Source organism: Microplitis demolitor, chromosome 10 (genome assembly GCF_026212275.2).
Source record: "Microplitis demolitor isolate Queensland-Clemson2020A chromosome 10, iyMicDemo2.1a, whole genome shotgun sequence".
In the NCBI taxonomy this organism is placed as follows: Eukaryota; Metazoa; Arthropoda; class Insecta; order Hymenoptera; family Braconidae; genus Microplitis; species Microplitis demolitor.
The window spans coordinates 95919-118359 of record NC_068554.1 but is presented as its reverse complement, the minus strand read 5'-3'; the positions used below and the strand labels follow the sequence as shown (position 1 = coordinate 118359).

Genomic DNA, 22441 nt, shown 5'->3' with positions numbered 1-22441 from the left:
ATAATAATAATTATAAATAACGTGTTCAAAATACAAAAGCACTTGATCGATTGTCAATATTTAATATTTATATACGAGACACTTCAATACGAGAGTTATCAACAAATGACTCTTTTAAATTTATTTAACGAAATCTTTAAATAAAAATAAAAATAAATCTTTCAAAACGGTAATTAAAATATAAAAATTTATATACTAAATATAATTATCGCGACTATAACTCCGGGCGAGAGTCAATTTATTTTGAAATAAAATGATTAAGAAATGATGCTCGGATAAAAGTTAAACAAAATCTGCCACTTGTGACATTAAATGCTAAATGTCTAATAATTTATACTATTAATTATAAATTATAAATTAATTATTATTATTATTATAAGTGCGGTATATTAAGTGTTTTGAAAAAATATATGATCTATATATGATAATAAAAAAAGAGAAAACCGTTTTTAAGTCGATTTGTATTTTTATTTTTATTAATAATCCATCCGTGATTTTAATTTCTTCTTCAATCCTACTGCCAAAAATAAACTTATTCCCTGTAATTATTATTTTATTTTTAATAATTTGATTTTTTCTACGAGGTATTTTTCTATGTATTTAATCAACTTTTTTTTTACGATTGTCAAAAATCAAAAAAAAAAAAAAAAAAAAAATTGTCTTCTTTCATTCAACAGAACGGTCAAAAATTTTTAATTTAAATTTTTCAATAATCCATGTAGAAAAATACCTTCGATAAATAAATTCAATAGTTTTAAATAATTACTGTAGTGAAAGAAAGTAAGAGTATCGCAACTGTCACCGTATCAACGTATGATTTTAACATCAGGTAAGAATTTTTTAAGCATCCAGATTTATAAGCTACGTCTGGAGACATATGAAGACACTAATAGAAAAAAAAATACCCATATAGATATATATCATTAGTAATTCCATTAAAAAAAAAAAAATGAATTACTTGATCTATTAATTTTGAACAGCAACTTTGAGGTATTTCCATTAAATATTCTCCCCAGTCTTTGTAAGATTTAATTCCGCAACATTTAAGCTGAAATAAAATTTATTTAAATGATAAATTAATTAAATGGGATCAGTCAATTGAATTATTCACATATTGCTGAGTGTTATCCCACGCTTCAGTGACCCAATCCAGTGAATGGTATTTAATTAACGTAGTGTTCATGTCTTGGCGTATTTTCCAAGTTATGCGTTCAAAGAACGAGGCGCTCATTACAGAACAGAAAAAAATTATGCAGAGCGACAATGAATGACAGGCAATATACTAAATATAGATCAAACAAATATTTAATCTAATTATATATGATTAGTAATTGACACTTACGATCGTTATAAAATTTTTTTTTTTTTTTGCGAATGCGAGAATTCCAATGAAAGCTAAAATTGCGAAAACTATTCCGATGATGAGAAGAATGGTAACAAATAATTTTTGAGCTGTCAGACGTAACATTAATTTACTGTCGGCTAACATCCACATTGATATTACGACTGCAGATATTCCTGCCAGCTTTATTATTTTATTTAAATTAATTATTTCATAAAAATACAATCGAGAGAATCGAGAGGTTGAATAAATAATTTTAAAAATTCTTACAAATACGGCAGCGTTGATTGTAAAGAATGAAACTCTTAGACATTTTCTGGGTAACCGCTTGTAAGATAATTTATAAATCGGGATACCAAGAAAGTGTGGCTTTTTATTTGAAATACCAGATTTTTCACTTTCGGTAACTTCCTCATCAATTTCTGTCTCATCTTCGTCATCCGTTGGTTTTTCACTTCGCTTCATACCTCTTATAAATTAAAACCAAGTATATATATATATATATATATATATATATATATATATATTTGTTTATAAAATTAAATTTAAACTGATAAATAAAAAAAAAAAAAAAAGAATTAATACAACGAAGTTTGCAGACATTGGCAACGTAACTGATTGGCATTGCTTGCATTTTTTTTTTTTTTTATCTTAAAAATTTTTAATTTTGCCAGTAAAAAAAATTAAAATTTGAAAAAGAAAAATGTTATAAAACTATTATAATAATTAAATATCTGATTGCGCATGTGTATCAAATAGAGTAGATATCATATACCTCGGGCGGGAATATGATATCTATGATTTAAGACACAGATCTCGATAATACACATGTATCGATAATACAGATTTCCATTACATCTGCAGGCGATGACAGCGATTATTCATAAATTTTACTCCTGTTACTGCTGGTATTGGTGTTGATAAAGTAGAACAAATAAATTGATAATAATAATTGTCAGAAGATAAGAACAACAAGCCGTGTGTCCAGTAAATACCCAATATATTTCACATTAATTGTAAATAATTATTCTTCATTTTTTCTTTTAGTATAAAAATAAAAAAATAAAAAAAAATGTATATTTGTAATAGAAATATGATAGGTTGAAAGCTTTTATCCAAAGTAACATGTCATAGTATTTAACAGTGAAAGCTATCGGATAAAATAATCGTAAAAATCAAACTATTTAATTGTGAATTGACTCAAGTAAAACAATAATTAATATCGACTGGCAAAACCATTCAATCGTAAATAAAATAACTAAACGATTAACAAAGAGAAAATAAATAAAATAAACTAGTGATCGATCTGATGGTATTCACACACATTGACCTTGTCTACTGAATAAAGTATATTGACAAAGTCATTACTACCGTGTGCTTTGATAACAAACAATAAAAAATACAAAAAAAAAAATTTCATCGGAACAAAAGACTGATTAGCTCATAAGTTATAGATGTAATTTTGGCGCCACTGATCGATTACACTGAATGACGACAGTGATGATAATAATAATAATAACAATAGTACCACAAAATAAATAATATGTTTTCTAGGACGTTCACCAATGTTTTAGTTATCTAAAGATCTTCAAGTTATTGTAACTTATTTGAACAAAAAAAATCACCAGTTTTATTTTTACCACAACAAAAAAAAATTAAATTTTAATTTAACAAATAATAAGGTCAATCTATTATTATTATTATTATTATTATTATTATTATTATTATTATTATTATTATTATTATTATTATTATTATTATTATTATTATCTTACATGATCTTTAGATTTTTCCCGATTAAATTTCCAACCAAAAATATTTATTTCTATTTTTACAAATTATTACATTATTTAAGAAAGAAAAGAAAAAAAACAACTAAAGATAATCTTTTATAAGACTAATATGTTGACATTTGAGATTAAAATTGTATTCCGAGTGAAAATAACCCGGAACTTTAAGTAGTAGTGTCAACGTGCGATACAACACTACATTGTGATGGATATATATAGTAACAAGGATGACGTCATCTAAAAGTTATTTAAAAGTTATTTCTTTGCAACTCCTCCCATACCTCGATGTACTATATAGCACGAAAGTTTATGACGCAACACGCAAATCTGAGTGAAAAATAATAATAATAATAATAATAATAATAATAATAGTAAGCAATAGTTAATGTACCAGGTGGTGTATAGTAACAAAGAAAAAAATAAAACGAGAGTGTCAAAATGATAAACACAAATGCAGGATAAATGTGATGCATTAGCATTATTATATAGTAATAGTTAAAATAAGTCAGTCAGCCAGTCAGCCAGTTAACCAGTCAACTAGTCAGTTAGTTAACCAGGAGCGAGATAGGATATGGGTTAGAAAGGTTAGTGCAGTTGGTGGGTGGCAAGGATGGCAGGGATGGCAGGGGTGGCAGCACCGACATCGACGGGTGGCAAGGCGGCAAGGCGGCGGTGGTAAAGCAAACGAGTACACGCAGGGGTGGCACGAGCACCAGGTTGCTGCTTCAAAAGCTTCGAAAGTTTCGAAACCAGTAGTCTGCTATGATTATACTCGAGTAGGCGCATCGGGGGTGCGCACTGGGTTATACTCGCGTGTGTTTCTCCTGTCGAGGCGACCGCTCGTCCGCCGCAGGATCTCCGGCCACATTATTGTTAAGAACAACCACCAAACTACCAAAATAGTTCACCATCGGGCTAGTTACACTTTGTTTTCTTTGACAACACCATGTAGTTGATCAAATACAAACGCCGATTTTTTATTTATCACTAAATAATAATAATATTCAAGAGCACGTGGGATATTCTCAATCATAAATACTTAACAACACGTGCGTATTCACGCATTAATCAAAGGATTTACGAAATATCAAGTACGTGTAAAGTGAAAATTATTACTATTATTATTGTTATTGTTATTATTATTATTATTAATTATTTATTGATTGGATTGTTCTAGATGCTGGTATATTTTAGTTACTGTGATTTGTGATTTATAATATAGGTGCAGTTTGTGGCTATTTGAATAATTATCAAAGCTAAACAATTTATTCCGAGAAAATAATTGTTTTAACGACCATTCATGCTGAAACTGCAACAGGTAATATTACATTTTCCATTTTCCATTTTTTTTTTTTTTTTTTTTTTTTTTTTTTTTTTTTGTTTGTTTTTCTCTTTTTATTTTTTCGTGCAATTGATACATAATAGTCAAAGAATAACATTAATCATAACCGACATTACTTTTCATTGCTTTGAATAGACAATGAGCTTTTGACATCATGTCAACTTTGAGAAAGAATAAAAGAAACGCGAGTTCATTGTACATATTTTTTTATTTTATTTTTTTCTTCTCTTGATTAATAAGAGTTAATAATGATTAATGATAATGCAAATTGATGTTTTAAATTACGTAAAATAGAGTAATTTATGTATGTATAGTTAAATTTAGAACGATGATATATCGATTAGATATGGTTGTAAAGCCCTTGATATCGACAGTCGAGTATATCATTTTGATTGCAATGAAAATATTTGCTAATTATATGGTTATACTTAGTAACTATTAAATTTAATGCCAAATAACTCTTATTCAATTTTTTAAACATTAAATTTTAATATTTTATATACTTTTTTTATTTTTTTTTTTTATTATGAAAATTAAAATTAATTAATTAATAAGTTTTAATCACAGTAATTTATATTAAAAATAATTGTAGAAGCCTTAAGGCAGTACTTAAAAAATGAAAATGATTAAATGATACTGAAATTGAATAATTAATAAATATAATTAAAATTGAAATTTTAATCTACATTAATCTCAAATATTTATACAATAATATTAAGAAAAAAAAAAAGAAATAAAAACTAAATAATGAATGCGTCCACGCATTATAAGTTAATTTTTACAAAAGTCGAGGGTAAGCTGTCCTACTTTGAACTGCGTGACATGGACGAGTATAGTCGACAACTGTACGCGAGCTTCATATACATTTACGTGACGGCTTTATTGTTATAATACTCCCATGTATACCTTAACATTATATACAACACTACTGTAATTATTTTATTTATTATTATTATTATTATTATTATTATTAGATTATTTAATAATGGATGTTATTGTTGACAAATAGTATCAATTATTTTTAATCATTAAAAAAATAATAAGAGACAGGAACATGAAATTTTTCAACATCTAAATAAAAAAACTACAATAAAAAATATTTATATAGATATTAAAGTGAACTAGAGTGTAAATTTTATGCAACGAAATGTTTAAAGATATCGAGTTTCGTTACACAAAGCATCTTTAAACTTGATTTAGGCATTTTTTTTTCTTCGCCCTATTCTCAAGTTAACCCCCCGGAAGTAAACTTTAAACTTTATGTGAGTGAGTGAAAGCTACACAAAAGCATTATATAACTTTAGTCAAAGTGTCAGGAATATTGTTTTGTGAGTTACAAATCAAGTTTCTCGCTCCAACAATACGGTGATATGTTTAGTTACATCACACAGATGTACATCGCCGCCTAAGCTCATTATAACTTTTCTCTTCTCAACAATCTTCTAAATTAATCTAGTTACATTTTCATAGTTAATAGTTAAAAAAAGAAAAACAATAATAATAATAATAATAATAATAATAATAATAATAATAATACATTATAATTACAATTTTTTAATGCAAACTCATTATCGGCTCGGCCTAATAAAATTTATATATATATTTATGAAATACTTTCCTCTCATATTATTATTATTATTATTATTATTTTGAAAGTACGTAGATTAATAATGAATTTTCTGAGCTTACCAAGAAAGTGCTAGGTAGGTTTAATAATTTAAAGACTGAGCTTTTCCGTCAGTTTGCCTTAGCATCTACAAAAGTAATATTAGGATAATGGATATAGACTAGGATAGGACTAGATGATGATTTAATACATTTACGTATAAACGGAAACCCAGAAAAACCGAGTAATAACTGCGGGTGATACAGTCCTTCTTACACTATAAGAATATTATATTTATAATATATGATATATGATATATGTGGCGGGAGTACTTAGGGGAGCCTGGGGCACGAAGGCCCCCTTAAGCCGGTTTTTTCTTTTTGTGGCTTTTAACCATAAAATTCATTTATTTTCCGTCGATATCGAAAGAATAAGTAGAAATTTTGCAAAAAATCGAAAAAAAAATTTGTTTTTTTTCTGGGGCACGAAGGCCTCCTCTCCAAAAAATTATCAACAAAAATTTTTTTTTTATTTCCCGTTAAGTTATGACCTTTATAATGTTTTTATGACGTTTTAGGCCAGTATGTGATGTATGAGGTAAAATAGACCATTAAAAAAAAAAAATTGTCACGAAAAAATTAACTTGACGGAAAATAAAAAAAAAATAATTTTTTCTTTATAATTTTTTTTTCGAGTTGTCCGTTTTGCCCCTCATATCACATATTGACTTAAAATATAATAAAAACATTATGAAGGTCATACTTTGACGGAAAATAAAAAAAAAAAAATTTACCTAATTTTTGAAGAGGGCCTTTATGCCCCAGGGGGGCCTTCGTGCCCCAGGCTCCCCTATTCACAAAGTTATAATCCGCTTTAAGTCTTTTTGACCCACATTATATTATCTATGAATTAAATGACATTAAATCCAAAGATATGCACAAAATTGTATAGTTGGAGTAAAAAATACAATATTTAATAACCTATTATCTAAATTTTTTTTTTGAAGTAAAGGTTGACTTAAAATTTCTCGCTCGAGTAATTTATATAGCACTTGAATTGATATTTATTTCAAAGTACGAAAACATTGAATTCAGTGGAATGTATGAGTATTCTAGCGAAATTGAGAGTAGCAAATTTTGTAAATCTGCGCTACGTTAAAATCCAACCTGATCTCTAATATTATATATCCTGATTTTTATCTCTATATAGACACAGCCGATCAATTAATTATTCATTCTTTTCTCAACTCTGTGCAGAAATATTCGTTTTAAAAAGAAATTTTTACCACATCCTAAAAAATATTATAATTGTTATAATAATTTATTTTAAACTTATTAACATTTAGAATAAATGAAAAAAAAAATCAAAGTTTTTTTTTTTTCTATATTTAAGTCGATTTATTTTTAATATTTATCACAGATCACTTATTTTACAACTAAAAATAAATATTCAATATATTTATCCATTATTAATAACTTGTAACATATTTTTTATTTATAATCTCTATTAACTTAAATTTTTCAAGTGGAAGGCAAAACAATTAAATGCCTTTTATATATTTACTTAACTAAATAAATAAATAAATAAATAAATAAATAATGTGAGTTCAGAAGAGTGATAAAAAAATAAAAAAAATAAATAAATAAAGTTTACATTGATTATTCCGTGTAAAAGTTATTCCTCGAATCCGCTAAGCATTGATAAGTTCAGGATATAAAAATCTCGAAAATATTTATTTACAATTTTAAATACTTAAATGTATATAAAAAAATAAAAATGAAATTGAAGAAAAAAAAGTAAAGCTAAGGAAACAAGTTTTAAAATATTATTAAAAGTTAGTTAAATGCAGACAAAATATTAATATTGACTACGCCCTCATGCATGAAGAAGGTTACTGTCGCCCTTGGACAAAGTTAAATATCGATTAATAAATATCAATTTCATTCAGTCATGTTGCCTCTACTCAAGACCGCACCTCTGACTACTACTTAAAGTTTAAAAACTTTCTCACACTAAAATGCTTTAAAGAAAATTTGTTTACTTTAACAATTATTATTTTATAAATTTTTTATATTTACTTTCATCACATCTATTAACAAATATTTTATCTGGATCATATTATTTATTTATTATTTAGGTTAAATAATAATAAAAAGAGAACTCAAAATGCGTGAGATCAATGTTATATATATATATATGCACGACAAATTACATATTTATATATAACAAATTAACATTATTAACATTGCAGGGTGTGTTTTTATTTAGTTTTTCCACGTGAGATTTGATACTCTTGAACTAGCCTAAGTACAGGAGTGGCTAGAATTTAATTTAAATAAATTATAATAAATTAAATTTTCTTTTTCTGTTTCTATAAATTCCTATAACACTACAATTAATTACAAAAGTTTATCATTTATGAAAAAAATAAAATAATTACACTATAATATTTAAAAATATCTGAAAGCTGATACAAAAGTAATTAAGTCAACTAATTGGATATTTAATAATAAACTGTAAGTCAAAAAATAATACAACGAATGATAATTTTTTAAATGCTATTGTTTTTCTATTTCTACATAAATACTTGTTACAATATAATTTTATTGAGAGATTTCGAAGTGATATATAGATCTATTTATTTGATAACAGCTATTTAACGTCAATGCAGAGAGTCATAAAGTTGTAACTCATAAGTCATAACAAATATAATAAAGCATGCAACATGCCTGACTATAATGTCGATCGAACTAGACCCACTGACCAAGAGACAGACAGACACACGACATATTGATTTACAACTTACGCTATTCTTTGTGGCACTCACCCGTTACATTTTATAAATATCACAATAATTATTTTTTTGTTCTGAAATATCATAATCTATTAATTATAAAAGATAAATAATAATTTTAATTATTATTACAGATACTATCAAGGACAACTTTAACCAAAAAGTAAATAATTTTAAAAAACAAACAAGTGGATTATTTAAACAAATCGTGTTGCCCAGGGCATGGTGGTAAAGGAGACGGCGGGGCGATGACGCTCTATCACCGTCCGCCGTCTTCGCAACGAGTCCCTGAGGACTCGACCGACTTCCTGATCCTCTATCCAACCCCATTCCCTCAACTCCTAATTCACTTAACGACCCTACTTTACAACAATCGTCAACATCACCATCATTATCAACATCAACATCAACATCAACATCAACATCAACATTATCATTGTTACAATCCAAAAAACATTACGATAAATCTATTTATCACTACGAAGATCACAACGAAAAAAACGACAAGACAGACAAGACAGACAAGAACGAAAAGGACGACGACGACGACGAGGAGAAGGAGGTATGAAAGATCGTCCTCGACATCACGAACACGGGATGCCCCTAGAAGAAGTACAGGGACTGCTTACGCCGTCCTCCAAAACAGGTATTATATATTTGTTTATGTAAAAATAAACTTATTTCCAAGTTATAATATATATCTATCCTATACCATATGCTGTTATATTAATTGGATTGAAAATATAAACAAAACAAAAAAAGTACACAATTAACTGATGGATTTATGCAAGCATTTTGCGAAACGGTGGCTACTCGACAGTAAAACTCACCTAAATCCTTCGCATTTGAGGCGTGCAATAAAAAATATATTACTATATAATTAGCTTCAGTGTAGATATTTCAATGGGCAATTAAAGTAGCATCTATATTATCACAAGAGTGTACATAAATAACATAAAATTGACCGCTAAATCAAAGAGCTCTTGTCAATAATTTATTAGTATACACACATAGATAAATATATCGGCAGACAAGTACACACGTATTTGTATTTGTATATTTTCATCGAGTGCGCTTGATAGTCATCCAGTTGACGCTTTTCCGACTATACTCTTTTGATAAATTTTTTTAAAAGGTTTCCCAAGCTTATAATAATAATAATAATAATAATAATAATAATAATACAATGAAACAAAGCTTTTAATCGATAACCACAAACATCTCATATATCATTACACACCTCATTTATCTAATTATCTTAAATGTTTAAATCTTTATTTACACAATTATTATATAAAGCTGTGCATAAAATCGGAAATATTAAAAAAAAAAAAAAAAAAACATATATACATAGAATGTTGTTATGTATAACACACACGATTTAATATTTCATTCATAGACTTTGAGAAGTTTAACAATACAACAGGGGTTGCCCTACATTCATATAGCACACCAAGTGTATATTGTATAACTAAACCCCCGTGCGGGTCATTGGCGAGAGCTAAAACATATCTACAGCCAAAAACACTAACTCTATGCATACACATTTACTACATGCTGCACACTTATATGTACAACACAACACAACAAACATATGCTTTGTATGCGGGCCTGTTAAATAACAGGCGAATAATCGGCAAGCCGGAAAGACATGATTACACCAACCCTGAAACAATTCACTTGGAAATCGACCAAATAATTGACTTTTCCCAATCCAATTCAAAAAGTAAAACTTTATCTTTATTATATTTTACCTATAATATTAATAAAAAAAGTAAAATAAAAAAAAAATGTTTTTATAAATTTTCTTTTATTATTACATTTCTGTACTATGACAGTAAATTATGCCCTTCTATTCTCCATGATAGCAGACGATGTAAAAAAAACCTAGGAACTCGTCAAGATGAGTCTACGCCTATCTTTTAATGCGTAATTTCAGGAGTCACCGCAAAGCGCCGTATAAGCGCACAGACTTTTCCTCTTCAGACCCATATCATCTAACTTTTAGCACCCGTTTAAATAAACATTTTTTTAATTTTCTTTTTACATTTAAACAATTAATAGAAGATGATATTTTACTGTTGTACGCGATACAAAAATGTATTAACAAAAACAATTTATTTTATTTTATTTACTTTACTTTGTTATGGACTACCACCGGAATCATAACCGAAAGTGTATTATAGCATGTTAAACTAAAATTAAAGTAATTTATTTATTTTTTATTATTCGGTTGGGTGCCTCGAACCAGTTGCATCGATTCTGGGATTGATACAACCACCAAAACTCTCTATATACAGGTCACGCAATAATCCGACCCGTGTGTGTTATTTAACGAGAATCCCAGAATTTGGATTTTTTCTTTTCTTTTTACTTTTTATTTTTTCGGTCAATTATTTATGCCTTTCAATTAAACTTTTAAATATTTTCAGATAAATTAAAAAACAAAAATGACAAATTTTTAATTGCCGTTCAATTATATTTTATTTCCAGTGTTATTTTATTTTTTTGTAAATTAAAAAAAAAATGATTTTTATTTTAACAGGTAACCGGGGTCCATTGAATGTGACGATCGTCCAGGTAGGCAGTGGCGGAAATGGAAGTGGCAGAGGAAGCGAATTTCTCGGGCTGGAATCAATGGCTGAATTGAAGCCAACCCCTTCACCGCTGTCCGAGACCAGTGCGACTTTGCAATCTGACAACAATGATACTTTTACTGGAGGTAAAAATAAAAAAATTTTTTTTTAACATTTTAAGCTTACAAAAAAAAAGTATTTTCATTCTTTGAAATAAAACATGACATATGAACTGTACTCTTTTTTGTAGTGAAATATTTTAATGTCACTAACGAGAAAAAAAAAAAAAAATTATTATGAAAGAGAAGTTTTAAAGATACATTACGTTAAAATAGTCACAAAGAATTTTTCGTAAAAGCATTTTAATTGCGTATTTCGTATAAACAAAATACATTTTTATTTTAAACTATAAATAAACAACATCACACAAAGACTTTTTATTTTTTTATTTTTTTTTTATTTTCTATTTGAGTTGATCAATATTAAGGAATAAACAAAACACCGGATAGCTGATGACTGATATAAACTAGTAAACACTGTAAAAATGAGTTTGCCGCATAATATTACAAACGTTACTGCTTAAACTTGAATATCTGTTTCTCATGCCTGTGTGACATCCCCCACTGTAAAACTAGATACTATTATAAACCAATGAAAACACTAATAAAATCTTGTCATAAATCTCTTCGACGTCATAACCTGTTATACAATCAATATAATAATCGTTTCAAATGAACAGAAAATAAAATTTCACAACAATAGTTATAAATTTTTAATAATAAAACATAAATTGGAGTAATAAATTCAAAAATTTAATTTATATTAATAAAGATGACATACTATTTTATTCATTAACGGTAAAAAAAATTTTTTTCAACTTAACGAGCACTCTGATATCTGAGATGAGTAAGAAAAGTTACTTACTTGAGATTATTATAAAAAAAAAAAAATCTGTGGAATAATACATCATTATAACGTATTTTTTTATAGTTTAAATGAATATAATTTATGAAACCCACGCTGCATACAGATTCAATAATCTTATTAGCAAAAGCTTTGAGTTATTTCCACATAGTTAGTGCAGGTCTTGAAACCTTCAGTCCCAGTTGTGCCGTGTCATTAGATTGAACGAATATGTTGAGCATATGATTTTGACATTTCTTCATTATAACAAACTGTCAAATGTTACTTTACTCAATTATTATACCTGCAGAGTATCAAAAAGTTTCAATATTTATTAACGATTAAATATTTATTACTTAAGTTTGTATTCAAATAAAGTTAATAAATGAATAATAATAATAATAATAATAATAATAATTGTTGGGTGCGTCAGTGTGTATATTTTAAAATTAAACGAAAACAAGAGCTTGTCCCCGGGGAAAATAAACCCGGGTTATTTTTTAATTGAATTTAAATACGATATCGATTCGATTCGATAATTAATAAACTATCAAGTTGTTGAAACATGATTGTAAATATGGTATTTATTTATAGTATACATATATTTTTTTTTTATTGGTGTAATTTTGAGGTTTTGGTAGTAGTATTGAATTAAAAATAATTTATATATATAGATATATATTTAAAAATATGACCGTGAACGAGTAGTCGAGTGAAAACGACGTGATTCTGATCCCGTAATGGGATCAATGAAAAACTGTCGTCGGTACAATTCTTCAACTGTACAGCCGCCCGAAATATTTATCGTTGACAGTCCTAGCGACAATAATAACAATAATAATTATAATAATAGTAAAAAAAAAAATTATTTTATTCGCGATCAAAGCATCACTTCATGGGATGGTGAAAAAAAATTAAATGATCATCAGGGTGTTAATGCTAACAAATATTCTTGGAGAAGAAAAGGCACTCGAGGTATATTTATATATAACAAGGTATCTAGTGGTATTGATGGTGTGATATTTGATATTTTTTAGAGGTAATCCCCTGTTGAGATCATTTAGTATTTTCTCCACAGTCTCATATTACTTTTGATCATTAATGCTAGAATCTGTAATATATACCCATCTTATACCCAGCTTTGATCTATATCATTTGCTATATATATATATATATATTAACTATTTTATTTTCCCCTAAAAATTGACTAATTTATCAAGAAATTTATTTATTTTTTTTGACGTAATCTACAAAGCAAGATTTTACTTTATAAAACTAAAATATAATTATTAAAAAAATAATAACAATATAAATATAAATAACTGTGTTGAATTAATGGTTTTGATATTTTGTTATCAGGTGTAGATCCACGGCTGCTGCTTAGTAATGTTCCGGGAGGTGTTTCCACTGAGGGCGATCGTAACACGTGGGAGGGCCGATATCACGTAAAAGAACATCGGCGAGCAGGCAAGGCGACTTTTCAAGGTCAAGTTTACAATTTCCTGGAACGACCTACTGGCTGGAAGTGCTTCCTCTACCACTTTTCTGTGTAAGTTTATTTATTTAAAAATTAAAAAAAATTTTAATATACTAATAAATAAATATAATATAATGTATTAAACTTTAAATAACCAATCTAAATTATTTAAAAATTTATTTTTTTTTTAACCACTCTGGTGTTTAAGATTTATGAGAATACTTTAGTAGGTGTATTTTAGTTATTTTAGCTGTGGTTGTGGTGGTAGTGGTTGCTTGGATTGTGAAACCACTTATTGTTTTGTGTATAATGCGCTCATAGTATTTATGTATATAAACGTCTTATTATGGACTTTTGTCTTTTTCTTCACCTTATACTTGAAGAAACTTGGTTCTTTTCTCCACTCTTCACCTTGCCTACCATTTAACTACAACCACTATTGTTGTTATAATTATTATTATTATTATTATTATTATTGGTGGGTCTGTAGCAGCTATTTTTCTGTATTCGTCTACTAGGTCGCGGTAGCTTTTATTCAAACGACGATTGAGTTTCGAATTGTATGGTGAAACTACCTCGGATATTGCAGACATGAAAATATTCACCAAATTCAACTCGCACAATTGAAATTTTCGTTGAATTATATTGCTATGTACTGGAATATTGCCTTTATATACTTCATACTTTACTATATACATACATATACATATAAATTTACGTTTAGTTATGCATTTTCTATCCTCTTCTATGGTATACATATTTATAGTTTTCGATCAATATTTAAGTTGTTAACGTTTTTAGATAACGTTGAAAATTATTATTAATGTTATTGTTGATAAATAAATAAATAAATAAATAAATAATTTAATTCACGCGATATAAACGTTAACGACTGTAAACATATATGTCGTCAAATCAGATACCATCTCACTATATCATACTGACCTGAAAAAAATTTATTGAAAATTTCTTATCTCAGTAATATTTAATTTATATGATCTTTAAATACATATAAATATCGTTATCAGTAGTAATTTATATAAAAAATACAGAATACAGAAAAAATATTTATTATAAAAAATATATAAGTACGGTTTATTTTAATTAAAGCTAATTTACCTACAGTCTCAAGTCTACAGTACTGTTATACCCATTGATATGTCAATAATCAAGACAATAACACAGTGTGAAAGAGAATGCACTCACCTGAGTATAGTCTTGTTATTAAGCAAACAGATGGCAGCCTATACGCCTACTGTTACTACTTATTATCCTTCCACGATTTTACTATTACATTATTAGTTTTTACTTTATTTTCTAATAGTTTCTATAAAAAACTATTTTAAATACGTTATTATTTTTTCGTTAATCATTTATAATTTACATGATGAAAAAAAAAAAAAAAATAAATAAATAAATAATGATTATTTATTTGATATAAAAATTTATGGTCGAAAGTTCTGAAAAGTCAAAGTGAATAAATAAATAAAATAGCTTTTCGATAGCCCATATATTGTAAAATAAAAAAGTACAAAGTCACGATGACTAAGTAAGATTAATGTAAATTAAAATTTTTATCAATAATCTAATTTATATAACGAAAAAATTTATCCAGTAGTTGAGTAAAATTATATTTTCTTATAATGACTTATTATTTTATTATCAATAATTTTAATAAACTCACATAACAAAGTTATTTATTACTTAAATAAATAACATCATTTAATTAATAAATTATTTAAATATCATAATAGTAAAATAAAATATATTAAAACGACGAGAAACAAGTTCTAAAAATAGTTAAACTTTATTAGATCACACGACTATACGTAATGTTGAATAAAATGTATACAATCCCGTGTCGATAATGGAACACAAAAAGCACAAAGAAAAATAAATGCTAAAGTTTTGACATTGGATGCATTATAAAATTTTTTTTTTTTTTTTTTTTCTATTATTATTTTTTACTCAGTTCTATATTTAAATAAACTGGCAGTGTGCCATTTGTCCATCGACACTATTTTATGTAAGAGAAAAAAGTTATTGCACATAAAATAATAAACGTACATATTTTCTTGTAAAAAGATATATGATATATATATAACACGTAAACATATATACGAATATCGTGTATGAGTTCCGCATGCACATATTGCGTGATTAATTATTTAAGTAATTTAAATATTTTATCACGTCAACCTATTGGCAGTATCATTTAGCAAATTCTCAGTACAGAGTTTATCCTCGACTGTCTTTTTTTTTTTTTTTTTTTTTTTTTCTTCTTCTTTCCCTCACAGGTTTATATCATCCGACTTGTAGCTTGTAATGGAGAGTTCGATTAATGGCTGTAGAAAAGTTCAAGGACGATTGTGTAGAACGGGCAAAAAACTCGACAAAGATCTTAGATTAACATAAAATAGATTTTTTAATTTATAAATTATTTATTAATAACTAAAATACTAAAGCAAGTGATTTTATATAAATTAATACCGAGTGTAAAATATATTTTAACGTGAAAACTGAATTTTATAAATTATAAAACCACATATTTGATGAAAATAAAAAAAAAAGTTAGAGTAAAATGAATTTTTACCTCAATTAAACGTTAAAAATATTTTATAATAATAAAAGTATGTTATTTCGTTTCACTCTGATTTTTTGTTAAAATTTTCCAATATCATGTTTAAATTAAAATTAATAATAATAAAAATATAATTTAAATTTTTATTCACCGGTAATTGAAACTGACGGTTACAGTGATTTCTTATAAATTATTTCAATTTGCTTTTGATATTTTTTTATTTTTATTTTCGTAGCATCAGGACATTGTGATATTCAAATATAATTTATATGTTTAAAATACGAGTAGTCACAGTTTATAACCATTTTCAATCCTTGAAAAATATATATAGTTTTACAATTTGTTAATATAATTAATCAATTAACGTTTTTATATAAGAATTAAGAAAAAATAATAAAGAGTTAATTGAAATTAGAATAGTAAAACATAAGATGGGTTGTTTTATGAGAGACAATTTACTATTACCTAGCTACTGTATTCCGTAAATTGTTATTAAGTGCCTCTACTATATAAAATCTTTCAATGTGAGATATATCTTTTAACAATAACAAGCTATTTGCTTCTCCATCTTGCCAGAAATGTTGTTGTGTTGGTCAGTGAAAAAAGCTATATGAGATTTAATATCTTAAAATTTATATACTTTCATGAGCCTTAATTCATAATATTACATATGTGATATGTATTATGTACACATTTATAATATACATTTTTGTTTATTTAAAAAAAAAAATAATTTTATTATCAAATAGATAGTGGACAGAGTAATCGTGACAGATAATTTGCATTGCTCGTGTTTATGCTGTGTCTGTCATAAACGTTTATCATATAGTAGTTGAGTATTTGTCCATTTTCACAAATGCGTCCATATCATATTAATAATGTACAAGGGTCGTAAAACGGCCTTGCTGATAAATATCGATCCGCCACCGTATATCGATTATTTAACTGTACTATATTAGTCATATATATGTATATTGCTTCTTTTTTTTTTTTCTTTTTATATACATAAAAATATATATCAATCGTAATAATATGTTTCACATGATATTGATGCTTTATAAGCCCTTACTATTCAATTCACTTTTTTTTTTTTTTTTCTAACTAAACACCTGTCCTAAATGTAGGTTACGCATTTGACATTTTCACACACCAAAAAGAAGCACGTCAGGTTGTCTGGAGGTCAATGACTTTTAACTTGATATTTACTTAATATAAATATTTGTCATGATCGTTTGGTACTGATATTGAATAATTTTTTTTTTTTAATTGCGGTTATACCCTATTTGTTAAATTTAAAAAAAAATAATCAACAAGTTTAATAATTTTTTTATCTTTTAGCTATTTTTTGATTGACATGTCAAAATATATACTCTTAATGCACACTTTTAAAAACACTTGTCTATCTTTAAAGTTTGTCTAACCTAAAAAATTTTATTGTCAACAACGACAATAATTATATCGATAAATAATAATCAATATTATTTAAAGACAATAAATTTTTATTTCAAATGATTGTAAATATAATATATTTAAGTCTATAAGTTAACGAGCCAAAAGTCTCGAGTACAAAAAACAATAAAAAATTATTATTATTTTTCAACAAGGTCAGCTTTTTTTTTTTTTTTTTTTTTTTTTTTAAAGATACACTCTCAAGTATTTTTCTGCTCGGGCACTTGCTGCAGCACTTGGCTTAAAAACAACAGATAATAGCTACTTAACAAAAAGAAATAAACGTTTGTAAAAAATAAAATAAATAAATCGATGTTCATTAGTGTCAATGTCGAATAACAAATAATATAATCCTTGTAAATCTATCGTCATTAAGTAACTAATAAAATATGCATACGAATTGAGCATGCAAAGCGGTCAGGGCCATGGAAACTGAGTAACTGACTGTGGTCTATGGAAAAGATTTAAAGATAACCGTTAGTCTTATTCTCTTCCGCTTAGATATCACCTGTCACGCTAACCAGACTTTAAATTATAAAATAGCGAAAAAAATAAGGTTGACTTGGCACAAATATACCTACACTCCTATACTATTCTATACCCTGTATTATGCTTTTATTTTTATTTTTTTGACTAACACTCACATCATCAATCTACATCACATCTATCTATTTTAATGTTTCAACAAAGCTCACAATCGTATTGTGGAATATGCAAATTCGTGGTTAATAAAATAATAAAAAATATTTTTTAAAATAATCTTCCGCGTGAAATATTTTTTTTTTTCCACTCGATTTACGAGTTTTAGTTTTAATAATAATTATTTTACGTTTAAATAAATACAAACTTTTTAAGCCCAACAAAAATATTAAGCTCTTCAGATAATTCATTAACCGAAGTATAAAAATCTCGAATCAATTTACAGATCAATTGTCAAACAATTTCACACTTGAGATTTTTTTATCTCTTTAATCTTTTAAAATATAGAGCATAAATGTCTGAGTTGAGTAACCGAATAAAAATAATATAAATAATAATAAATTGTTGTATAAGTCGATATAAATATATTTGTAGTTTGCTCAAACCTTAAAGTCTGGTGATACGTGAGGTGAAACAATGATTTTATTTTTTTATTTTTTTTATGTTTAAGACACCGAGATTTGAGCATCAACAATCGTAAAGATTCTTTTTGTCAATTCAAGTAGAAAAAGGTACACTCGGTCAGACATCGATAATTGTCGGGCTTTGATATCCCCTCCTCTATAACACACTGCTGAGTATCTCATTGAGTTATATCGACCGGAAAAGATTATTTTTATTATATAATTTTATAATTAAAATTTTACTATTATTTTTCTTATAAAAAAATAAACAGTGAATTTAATTAATTTACATATTAGTAAAAATAAATTAAATTTATGTCTATGTGTTTTTAAGGTTTTCAAATGTATTATGGCTGATGATTTAATATAATAAATATCTTTATAGAGTTTGTTAGAATATATAGTGAGGGTACGAAAAAGGATGAAAATTAATCAAGCCAAAATCTTGTTGGTATAACCCCTAAATATAAAAATGAAATTGACGCAAGCAACGATGGATAAAACGTCGTGCTCTTTGCCATGCGCCATCGACCGACTAGCTCTATAAATAGACGCGGAAGGGGCAGGAGAAAAGGGGAACTAGAATGTCGTTAGGTATTTAGCATTTAGCGACACAAACTTCCTGACCCTTCCAGACTTTATTGCGGCGAGACATTGCACGTGCTACTGAAGGGAGCTAACACTTTCCTATTAACTGGAAAATTATACGTTTACGCTTAAAATCTTTTATCCACGTGTCATTCATTCATTATTGTTATTATTTTTTTATTTTTTTTATTCATAAATAAACTTTAAACTCTTATGCATATTTTAAAATTCTTTACTTAAAAAATATTACATATATTCATATTTTTCTATGATTAGTTAATATGTCCACTCGTCTGCATGTTTTTTACATACAATTTTAATTTAAATTTAAATAAAATAACAAAAATTGTTTTGTTTTGTTTTGTAAGCTTTTATTATGCCAAATTTTTAAGTATACACTTACGGTTTTTTAAAACTGTTATTTTTAAATGTTTTTCATGTAAACTCAACTACGTGTAACATATATAATAAAAAAAAAAAAAAAAAAGATGTAAAAAATCTATGTAAAGACACTGTGAATCATGTTGAAAGCTAGTTATCATGTTCGACTTTACAGGCATGTTAAAAGAAGAAGAAAAAAAAAAGACATGAATAACTGGGCAAGAGCGTCAAAACATACCATCGCGGATATGAGTATATATATATATACATAGTTTTATCTATAGAACGAAAAGTTTTTTAACGACTCTAAGTAAGTTGATCGAGTGTTCGAGTACTTGAGTTTACCTGAAAATAACTTTGACTTACAATCTTGTTTGAAGAGTTCCTAAAGATTTTATTTTATTACCAATAACTAAAAAAAAAAAAAATAAAATAAATAAGATGAGTAATGAAATTAAAATTTGATAAGTTTAAGATTAAGATACATTTTTTTGGTCATTAAGGAAGTTTTAAATTTAACGGTAAAAAAAAAAAAAGTTTGAATCAAGATGCCTGAATCTCGTGCGCTTACATTCGTAAGTTTATATAGCACGAGCGTGTGAAATTACATAACTCTTGTAGTTCGATTGTTATCTTGTTGTTGACAAGTACGAATCTTTATATAATCAGCAATTTTAATAAAATTATTCATTGTTATTTTTTTTTTTTTTTATTTTTCTTTCTCTATTTTCCCCAAATGACTAACACAAATTTTGTTAAAATTTTTTATCACACACAAGTTTAATTAGTTTTAATTGGGAATATTATTTAAAATAGTACAGTGATTTGTACGTTAATAAGTAAATAATAGTTTTAGTTTTTTTTTCTATAAAGTTAAGTTTATAGCGGGAACTGGGAAATGTGGAACGGATTGAAGAGTAAGTCTTTTCGTATAAAGGGGAAAACTCAGTAGCATTGTTCATAAATGCATCTATAGTATTTTATGCCAATGTAGTAGAATATGTACAATATAAAGCTATAAACAGATTTTTTCATTTTTTCATTGCTATCTGGTACACTTATATTATTATAACAAAGAGAAAAAACACAAAAAAAACCACACATACAACAAAATTTTTTATTATTTCTTGGTTTTAATATAATATTCGTATTTCTGCTGCTGCTGTCTGACTGAATAGTTAGTTGGAAAAATATTTGGATGCATACAGCCGTTGACTGAATAACAGAATAAGGATAACTCGGATATTTTTTATTTTTATTTTTTTTCGCCTGAACGAGATGATAGTTTTAAAGCATACACCCCCTAGAAAAGAATTCAAGTATAAAAGTGTAAGAGTGCTTTAAAAACGCAGTCGAGTAAAAAAGCTTCCAGGTCGACCCCCACCCCCCTCTCCCCGTCCTCGTCTTCGTTCTCATCTACTCTGAATTTCACTCAAAGTATACAAATAATACGTCTCTAGTTTAATTATTTATATATCGCTATAAAAGATTACATAATTTGATAATTAAATCGAAAAATAATATTTTTTGACTCTGTAAATTACGTAAATATTCTCGGTATTTTTTTAAAATAACAGCATCTTAAATTAGTAATTTAAACCACGATAAAAGAAAACGGAAAAATAAATTGTGGAAAAAATGAAAAAAAAATGAAAGAGTTGAGTTTATGTGAGATTAAAAAAGAAAGCTGATAAGAGTCTAAAATGAAAAGGTGGTTGTTTTTTTTTTCTCTCTCTCAACAGCGACTAAAAAAAATACCTGAGGCATTTTATCATTGATCACTGAAAATTCTCTGTGAAATGTCTCTTTGAATTTTTTTTATACCTATTAGCAGTTCTGTTACTATAATAATTATAATAATAATAATAACTGTTGTTGTTGTTGTTTTTGTTATTGTTGAGATAAGTATAATGAAAAAATTTATAAAGTTAGTAACGAGTTAACGTACAATAATGACGTAGCAATATAACCCCAGGCGTCCCAAACCGTTGGCAGCAGCATCATCATCCCCTTGCTGTATACAATATATAATATTGCGGTAGAGGGCGGAACTACGCGGCAGGTTGGAGCCACAGTTGGTTGCGGGCTTTCGCCCTGTTAAGATCGCGCGGCTCACACGCTGCTATTTAATCTATAATCCATATACATCTATTCCGTTGCTGGGCATACTTTTTTTATTATTTTTTTACTTAAATAGACGCTAAATAATTTATTTTTTTTATATATCTGTAGACTTTTTTCTTTTTTTTTCTACCGTAAAAATTGAAAAATAAATAAACTCAAGACTTATATATATTGTATTATGACAGGAAAATAAAAAAATAAATAAATAAATAAAAAATAAACAAACAGTGTTGAAATAAAAATAAAAATGTGGAAAAGGTCAAAGGATGATAGTAAAATTGATAGTTTGCAGGCTGCGCCTCGAATCCCCGGTTAGCATCCACGTATGCCGTCTCTTAAACGGGTGTGTTTAAACAGTTATATTTAATGTGCGCAAATGCAAAAA

At 26.9% G+C, this 22441-nt stretch overlaps 2 protein-coding genes across 2 annotated transcripts; one reads left to right on the top strand and one right to left on the bottom strand.

The window, feature by feature from the left end:
• Positions 1-754: 754 nt before the first annotated feature.
• On the bottom strand, positions 755-1807 carry LOC103571901 (tetraspanin-9-like). Its single transcript, XM_053742444.1, has 5 exons — positions 1613-1807; positions 1343-1525; positions 1112-1282; positions 959-1048; positions 755-886 (listed from the first exon to the last, which is right to left on the bottom strand). Exons 1-5 carry the CDS (start codon positions 1805-1807, stop codon positions 755-757), a joined length of 771 nt encoding a protein of 256 aa, XP_053598419.1.
• A 7631-nt stretch (positions 1808-9438) lies between these two features.
• Positions 9439-13906, top strand: LOC103571902 (potassium voltage-gated channel subfamily KQT member 1-like). Its single transcript, XM_053742443.1, has 3 exons — positions 9439-9520; positions 11420-11596; positions 13713-13906. The coding sequence occupies exons 1-3, from the start codon at positions 9439-9441 to the stop codon at positions 13904-13906; spliced, it is 453 nt and encodes a 150-aa protein (XP_053598418.1).
• Positions 13907-22441: the final 8535 nt, after the last annotated feature.